At 45.0% G+C, this 9,695-nt stretch overlaps 1 protein-coding gene across 1 annotated transcript in view; it reads left to right on the forward strand.

The window, feature by feature from the left end:
- The window catches only part of ANKRD55 (ankyrin repeat domain 55), a 136,582-nt gene that overhangs the window by 92,126 nt on the left and 34,761 nt on the right, over nt 1-9,695 (forward strand). The window contains exons 4-5 of the mRNA XM_075842464.1: nt 8,663-8,772; nt 9,024-9,084. Of these exons, the coding sequence (XP_075698579.1) occupies nt 8,663-8,772; nt 9,024-9,084 (171 nt within the window). The remainder of the gene's footprint in view (nt 1-8,662; nt 8,773-9,023; nt 9,085-9,695) is intronic.

The raw sequence follows: 9,695 nt of genomic DNA on the forward strand, positions 1-9,695 counted from the left end.
GTCAGTACGATTCCGGCGATACCTAATTTATAGCACTTTTTTATAACTTTTTGTACACTAAAATTACTTTTGGAAAGAGAATGTATTTTTTCTGTCGCCATATTGTGAGAGCCATAACTTTTGCATTTTTTCGTCGATGGAGCTGTATGAGGGCTTGTTTTTTTGCGAGACGAGGTATAGATTTTATAGGCACCATTTTTGGATACATGCGACTTTTTGATCACTTTTTATTTCAATTTTTGGAAGACAAAGTGACGAAAAAAACCAGCAATTATGGCAGCGTTTTTTAGGTTTTTTTACGCCATTCACTGCACGGGATAAATAACATAATATTTTTTGTAGTTTAGGTAGTTACGGTCGCAGCGATACCAAATATGTATGGTTTATTATTTTTTTCAATAATAAATGACTTGATAAGGGAAAAAGGGGGAGATTGTGTTTTATTTTATTACTTGAAACTTTTAATGTATGTTTTACAACTTTTATTTTGACTCCAGCTAGTAGGGAGTCTTAAAGAGGCTCTGTCACCAGATTTTGCAACCCATATCTCCTATTGCAGCAGATCGGCGCTGCAATGGAGATAAGAGTGTTTAAAGTAAAAGTACTCCAAAAATAGATATTGGGATGCACTCCTCAATCAATTGGCGTGGTGCTAGTAAGGTAGGGACGAGAATCCCACAATATTGGAAATATATAACCCCAGCACACACAGAGGTACGCAAAAGATCCAGATGCAAACAAATTTAAAGAGGCTCTGTCACCAGATTGTGCAACCCCTATCTCCTATTGCAGCAGATCGGCGCTGCAATGTAGATTACAGTAACGTTTTTATTTTTAAAAAACGAGCATTTTTGGCCAAGTTATGACCATTTTCGTATTTATGCAAATGAGGCTTGCAAAAGTCCAACTGGGCGTGTTTAAAAGTAAAAGTACAACTGGGCGTGTATTATGTGCGTACATCGGGGCGTTTTTAATACTTTCACTAGCTGGGCGCTCTGATGAGAAGTAACATCCTCTTCTCTTCAGAACGCCCAGCTTCTGACAGTGCAGATCTGTGACGTCACTCACAGGTCCTGCATCGTGACGGCCACATCGGCACCAGAGGCTACAGTTGATTCTGCAGCAGCATCAGCGTTTGCAGGTAAGTCGATCTTACCTGCAAACGCTGATGCTGCTGCAGAATCATCTGTAGCCTCTGGTGCCGATGTGTCCTCGCTCGTCTGACACGATGCAGGACCTGTGAGTGACGTCACAGCGTGATCTGCCAGAAGCTGGGCGTTCTGAAGAGAAGAGGATGTTACTTCTCATCAGAACGCCCAGCTAGTAAAAGTATTAAAAACGCCCCGATGTACGCACATAATACACGCCCAGTTGGACTTTTACTTTTAAACACACCCACTTGGACTTTTGCAAGCCTCATTTGCATAACTACAAAAATGGTCATAACTTGGCCAAAAATGCTCGTTTTTTAAAAATAAAAACGTTACTGTAATCTACATTGCAGCGCCTATCTGCTGCAATAGGAGATAGGGGCTGCAAAATCTGGTGACAGAGCCTCTTTAAGTTTTATTGCAACAAAAGATGGTAAAGTTGAGGTGGAAAGCGACTTGGTAAAGACGTTTCGGCCGAACCTCGGCCTTTGTCACGGTCGCTGTAAGACGATATCACTGGTATGGGTTGTCCGCCGGATATTCCCTGTGTGTCTGGGCGTGTATTGTGTTCGTTACATCGGGGCGTGTTTACTTCTTTTACTAGCTGGGCGTTGTGTATAGAAGTATCATCCACTTCTCTTCACAACGCCCAGCTTCTGGCAGTGCAGACACACAGCCAGGGGCATAGCTAAAGGCTCATGAGCCCGATGCAAAAGTTCTTATTGGCCCCCCCCGCAAACTTCTCATGGCCGACGGTCAGCAGCTTTCAGCTGCATCGCTGGGTCTAAGTGACCCAACAATGCAGCACTAGCAGCCGGGGGCGTCACTAAGGGCTTAAAATGTCAGGGGAAATAGCCCCAATACATATGTGTCCACCCCAAAAAAAAAATGTGTGTATAGGAGACCGCATATCTATAGCACTACGACCCTATAAACTATGGATAGGATTAGATACAGTGGCTCAGCAGACAGTATCACACATGATAGGATTAGATACAGTGGCTGAGCAGACAGTATCACACATGATAGGATTAGATACAGTGGCTCAGCAGACAGTATCACACATGATAGGATTAGATACAATGACTCAGCAGACAGTATCACACATGATAGAATTAGATAGAATGACTCAGCAGACAGTATCACACATGATAGGATTAGATACAGTGGCTCAGCAGACAGTATCACACATGATAGGATTAGATACAGTGGCTGAGCAGACAGTATCACACATGATAGGATTAGAGATAGGGCCCAGCAGACAGTATCACACATGATAGGATTAGATACAGTGGCTCAGCAGACAGTATCACACATGATAGAATTAGATACAATGACTCAGCAGACAGTATCACACATGATAGGATTAGATACAGTGGCTCAGCAGACAGTATCACACATGATAGGATTAGATACAGTGGCTGAGCAGACAGTATCACACATGATAGGATTAGATACAGTGGCTCAGCAGACAGTATCACACATGATAGGATTAGATACAGAGCTCAGCAGACAGTATCACACATGATAGGATTAGATACAGTGGCTCAGCAGACAGTATCACACATGATTGGATTAGATACACAGCTCAGCAGATAGTATCACACATGATAGGATTAGATACAGTGGCTCAGCAGACAGTATCACACATGATAGGATTAGATACAGTGGCTCAGCAGACAGTATCACACATGATTGGATTAGATACACAGCTCAGCAGACAGTATCACACATGATAGGATTAGATACAGTGGCTCAGCAGACAGTATCACACATGATAGGATTAGATACACAGCTCAGCAGACAGTATCACACATGATAGGATTAGATACAGAGCTCAGCAGACAGTATCACACATGATAGGATTAGATACAGTGGCTCAGCAGACAGTATCACACATGATTGGATTAGATACAGGACTCAGCAGACAGTATCACACATGATAGGATTAGATATAGGGCCCAGCAGACAGTATCACACATGATAGGATTAGATACAGTGGCTCAGCAGACAGTATCACACATGATAGGATTAGATACACAGCTCAGCAGACAGTATCACACATGATAGGATTAGATACAGAGCTCAGCAGACAGTATCACACATGATAGGATTAGATACAGTGGCTCAGCAGACAGTATCACACATGATTGGATTAGATACAGGACTCAGCAGACAGTATCACACATGATAGGATTAGATACAGGGCCCAGCAGACAGTATCACACATGATAGGATTAGATACAGGGCTCAGCTCGCTGACATGGCGGCTCCCGCGCTGGACCCAGGAAAGGTAAGAATAATAATTTTGCTTCTTTATGTGTTACTGATTATTTTTGTGTTTTTTTACAGGTTCGGTTGTTAAACTTCGGATACGAGGACTTCAATGACGGCGTTTTTTATTCTCAATAAAATGGTTAATGAGGGTTGTGTTTTTTTATTTCAATAAAATATTTTTTCTATGTGCTTGTATCTTTTTAAACGTTATTATCACCGCCTTAGTAATGGCCGCCGGCTGATTGACAGCCTCCATTACTAAGGCGGGGCTTAATGTTAGCCGGTGCAAAGGCCAACACTAACCCCCATTATTACCCCGGTACCCACCGCCACCAGGAATACTGGGAAGAGCCGGGTACGAACCAGTACCCGACCATCTGTAGTGACGGGCAGGCACCGGGGTGGCCGCAGGCTGGTAGTATTAGGCTGGGGAAGGCCAAAAACAGTGGCCCCTACCACCCTGGTAATGCTGCCTGCTGCTGCTGTGTTGTATCTGGCTGGTTATGAAAATTGGGGGGGGGGGGGACTCCACATCATTCTTTCCAATTATTATTTTTTTTTTTAAATGACGTGAGTTCCCCCCCATTTTTCATAACCAGCCAGATACAATAAAGCAGCAGCAGGCAGCATTACAAGGGTGGGAAGGGCCACTGTTTTTGGCCTTTCCCCTCCTGATAATACCAGCCTGCGGCCACCCCAGTGGCCGACCATCACTACAGATGGTCAGGTACTGGATGGTACCCGGCTCTTCCCAGAACCCCTGGTGGCGGTGGGTACCGGGGTAATAAAGGGGGTTAGTAATAGCCTCTGCATCGGCTAAAACTAAGCCCCGCCTTAGCAATGGATACTGTCAATCAGCCGGCGGCCATTACTAAGGCAGTAGTAATATAGTTTAAAATATACCACAAAGACATAGAAAAAATATTTTATTGAAATTAAAAAAAAAACACACACCCCTCATTAACCATTTTATTGATAATATAAAAAGCCGTCATCGAAGTAGTCCTGGAATCCGCCGTAGTCCAACGACCGAACCTGTAAGAAAACACACAAAAAATGATTAGTAACACGTGTTAGGCTAAGATACAGGGCCCATGTGTGATACTGTCTGTGGGACCCTGTATCTAAGCCTACCACAAGGTAGGCTTAGATACAGGGTCCAGCAGACAGTAATCTTATACAGTATAAGATTACTGTGTGCTGGGGCCCTGTATCTAAACCGACAGTGTGGTAGGCTTAGATACAGGGTCCCACAGACAGGATCACACATGGGCCATGTATCTAAGCCTACCATGTGATTGGCTTAGATACAGGGCCCAGCAGACAGGATCACACAATCTGTGATCCTGTCTCATGGGCCCTCTAAGCCTGATACATCGTAGGCTTAAAGGGGTTGTGCAGTCCCTAAACATTGATGGCCTTTCCTCAGGATAGGCCATGAATAGCTGATGTGTCTGGGTCCGACTCCCGGGACCTTCCTGGTTCCGGATCGCAGCGGAGGTCCTGACGTCACAGCGCTATGCGCCGCGCACAACATCGAGAGGACAGAACTTCCACCGCGGCTGAAGAGGAAGGTAAGATTAGTTGCCCTGACTGGCGGGGTCCATCTCCCGGGATCCGCCAATCAGCTGTTTTGAAGGGGCCGCAGCACTCGTACGAGAGCTGCTTCCCCTTCATTTCACTACTCGCTCACACTGTGAATCGCCGACATCGATTCACAGTGTGACCGGAATGAAGGGGAGCAGCTCTCGTACGAGTGCTGCGGCCGCTTCAAAACAGCTGATTGGCGGGTCCCGGGCGACAGACCCCGCCAGTCAGGGCAACTAATCTTACCTTCCTCTTCAGCCGCGGCGGAAGTCCTGTCCTCTCGATGTTGTGCGCGGCGCATAGCGCTGTGACGTCAGGACCTCCGCTGCGATCCGGAACCAGGAAGGTAAGGTCAGTCTGTTACTATAGTAACAGGGGCCTGCGGCCCGAGTTACTATAGTAACTTTTTATTGATGTGGTGCGGGGGGCTGTGGGCTGTGGGCAATTGCGACCGCTGCGACCCCTATAGCTACGCCAGTGTAGATATGAGATAGATAGATAGATATGTGATAGATAGATATGTGATAGATAGATAGATAGATAGATAGATAGATAGATATGAGATAGATAGATAGATAGATATTAGATAGATAGATAGATAGATAGATAGATAGATAGATAGATAGATAGATAGATAGATAGATAGATAGATAGATAGATAGATATGAGATAGATAGATAGATACTTTGTCTGTTATGCTAAACTGTCAGCCCTGAGGTGTGACTGCTCAGCATGACATACACACACACAGTGAAGGGGTTAAGAGCTGGATTACTAGTTGCTACTCACATCTGCTGTGGGGTCAGAGAGCAGCTGGTACTGCAGGGGAGCAGCAGACACGCACACCATCTTGTTGCTGTAGCCATTCCTTTCCCTCTGCACAGGTCACGAGGAAGAGGGAAACAGCAAGAAGTGAGCTGATTGGGTGGACAGTACAGTGGGCGGGGCTGGGTCTCGTAAGATGAGTGGATTCATCTATCATTCATTTTCCACCCTCTTGTTCCCCCTCCACGCAATGACTCTCTGACAGCTGAGCTGCCACCAATGCTTTAAGCTTCATTACTGGGTCTCTTTTGTACAACAGCAGGGACCCAGCAATGTAGAGCAATCATTGCAGCGTTAGTGTGGTGAGGGGGGCCTGCGGGCCCCCCTAGCTACGGGGCCCGGTCGCAGTTGCGACCGCTGCGACCCCTATAGCTACGCCACTTGACACAGCGTGTTCTCGAGAGATCACGCTGTGACGTCACTCACTTCCTGCCCCAGGTCCTGCATCGTGTCGGACCAGCGAGGACACATCGGCACCAGAGGCTACAGTTGATTCTGCAGCAGCATCAGCGTTTGCAGGTAAGTCGATGTAGCTACTTACCTGCAAACGCTGATGCTGCTGCAGAATCATCTGTAGCCTCTGGTGCCGATGTGTCCTCGCTCGTCCGACACGATGCAGGACCTGTGAGTGACGACACAGCGTGATCTCTCGAGAACACGCTGTGTCTGCACTGCCAGAAGCTGGGCGTTCTGAAGAGAAGTGGATGATACTTCTATACACAACGCCCAGCTAGTAAAAGTAGTAAAAACGCCCCAATGTAACGAACACAATACACGCCCAGTTGTACTTTAGAAAGCCTCATTTGCATAAATATAAAAATGGTCATAACTTGGCCAAAAATGCTCGTTTTAAAAAAACAAAAACGTTACTGTAATCTACATTGCAGCGCCGATCTGCTGCAATAGGAGATAGGGGTTGCAAAATCTGGTGACAGAGCCTCTTTAAGGGCAATGATCCCTGGGAAAGCTATTTTGCATACTGATGCCTGAGACAGCTGCCATGTGTTGTGTCATCAAAGGCACTGAGTGCCATATGATAAAGTTACCTAGATACCTGACAAGAACAAAGGAGGCCAAGGAAGTAGGAAGTTGAATAATCAATATCTGTGTCCAGCACGCTGCTTTATATAATGTCGATAACACAAGGGCTTAGCCTGTCACTAGGTAAGAACATCAGGCCACATCACTAGACTTTTCCACTCATTACACCTTTATACTTAGAATGTGGGCACATAGGCGGACTGCAGCATACGCTCCCCTCACCATGCACTTGTATTAGGTATATCATGTTCCACATCTAGGTGGTGCCATGATAACAGCTCCACGTCGATAGCAGGTTATCCATATAATAGAAAACGTCTGATTTAAAACCCCTGGGGGGAGGGGAGGTAACAGATAGGAAGGAATACATAGGTCTATGGGAGAAAATACACATATTTAACCCCTGTGTTACCTAAATTAGAAGACAGTCGGCAGGAAATAAGCTGCTGCCAGACCCGCACCCCATTGAAAACACATGCATGCTTGGCTTGTTCAGTCCAGATGTGGTCATGCGGGGACTTCTGAAAGACCATAGAGTGTAATAAATTCTTATTGCTGCAGACAAGGAGTCTCCAAGGACTGATGGCTTCTGAATTAGATTAAATATTGATGGACAAGTGAACCCAGTGGTTAGGTTAAATAAATACTAATAAACAGGTTTTTGTCTAATGGCTTTTCTCAGAAACAGGGTAATTTAAAAGGGATTCTCTGCTTTGGACCAGACCGACATGTTAGAAGAGTCCATTGACCATAATATTATCACAATGCGTCCCCTTGCTGGGAAAACCAGTGATCAACTATAATTTGTAGGGAAACCTGGCAGGAAGTGCTCATTTTCCCTGCAGCGCCACCACAGGGGAAATTAAGCATTACACAGTGTCCATTCATATCCTCCAGAGAGAGACGCTCTTTATATCCACTCTCCACTCTGCCCAAGAGATGAGGATCCTCAACAGAGGACCCCCCTCTATTATCTCAGAATTCCCTAATAGGGTGTATGACAATGGGTTTTTTAAACTGGACAACCCCTTTATAGAGAATGTCTGGTTTAGAAGACCCATTTTTGTACACCCTATTAGGGAATTCAGAGTTAATAGAGTGGGATCTTCAGGATAGAATCCTCATTGATTATCCAGAGCAGGGAGCAGATACATAGAGCATCTCTCTCTCTGGAGGACCTGTCCTGTTCTGCATTACACAGACAACACATTGATATGCATGGGCACTGAGTAATGCTTCAGTTCCCCTGTGGTGGCGCTACAGAAAAACTGAACACTTACTGACAGGTTTTCCCATAGATTACAGATGATCGCTGGGGATTCCAGGAACAGGACATCCTGGGATAAGCTTATCATTTGGGGGCCTTTTTAACAAAAAGGCATTGTCCAAAGCATAGAACCCCTTGAAGGTGCGATCACACAGAACTATTTTTTTTTAAAGCAATGACAAATTATTGGCGGTCTAAAAAACTATTCATAAAATTTGATGCACATTTTCTTTCAAAACGATCATTAAGGAGGAGATTTCCCCCGTCGGGCAGCATTGTGGTTGCCTAGCAACGACTCTACCGAGAGCTGTGCACTGGGCATTATAAATGTAAATGTCGCCATGAGCGGCGTATACCTTTACCCATTCTGCTGCTGACAATGATGATTTATAGGTATGCATGTTTTATCGTGCCCTTCAACCGTGGGCTTTTCGTGGGATTGTCCTGAGTAATGGGTCTTAAAGTAGGCGTGATTGCTTTTAGATGATACAGGGTCCATGTCCTCTACTTGCAGGGATGGCTGGAGGGCTGCGTGAGTTTACTCAGGAATGGGGCCAAGCAGAACATACCGGATAAGAATGGCAGACTTCCTCTACACGCTGCCACTGCGGAGGCTGACGTCAGGTACGTCATGATAAACATGTACCCAGTCATATAATGACAGATACGCAGCCCCCGCGAGGCCCATATCCTACCTGATTAATACAAAGTGGGCTCTGGGCCACAACACTCACCCTATTGCATACACAAACTCCATACTTCTTAATCTGGGTCTGATGGGGCAACCACCTGTATGAGAAAAAAGGGAGGAAAATATGCTGTGTACTCTGTGGGTCGGCCCGTTACTGACAATTTTTCTCTGTTTTTTTCTGCAGACTTTTATCTGTTCTGCTGCAGCAGTCAACTCTGAGTGAGATTAACCACCAGGACAATGAGGTGAGTGACGCCGGTTAACGGGACATTTTCACCACATTCATACAATAGCGATTGAGGTACCCCATTGGCAAACCTACAACAAAATCCTGTGGTGCCAATGGGTTGTCAATACTGCCTGGGGTCTAAAAAACTTCAGCCACGTCTATATGCCGATTAGGCCCTGTCTAATAATGTACAATACTACTGCAATCTATTACATAAGCGATCACATGGTTGCATGTTCAAGGCCCCTAGTGGGTCATAAAATTAAAATCTTTTTTTTTTTTTAATAATCACTGTGACCTTAACTATCAAAATAGGCCAAAAAAAGAAACCTGTTTACAACCTGTAGGGGGCTCTGCAAGAATCAAGAAATAAAAAGTTTATTAGATATGTGCCAGAGAAACAGGGGTCATGCACATCCTAATTCTCCCCCGTTGACCTGTCAAAAGGCTGGATTCACACACTGTGTTTTTAGTGCCGTATTCTTTGGCGTTTTTCACAGTGGTTTTTTTAGGATACAAAAGCATGCATGTCCAAAATCAGAAAATTACAAAACATGTAAAAAAGCAATGAAAAATGTGAAAGTTAATACACACAGAATTAGGGCGGATTTACACGAATGTGTAATA

This window comes from Rhinoderma darwinii, chromosome 1 (genome assembly GCF_050947455.1).
Source record: "Rhinoderma darwinii isolate aRhiDar2 chromosome 1, aRhiDar2.hap1, whole genome shotgun sequence".
Lineage (NCBI taxonomy): Eukaryota > Metazoa > Chordata > Amphibia > Anura > Rhinodermatidae > Rhinoderma > Rhinoderma darwinii.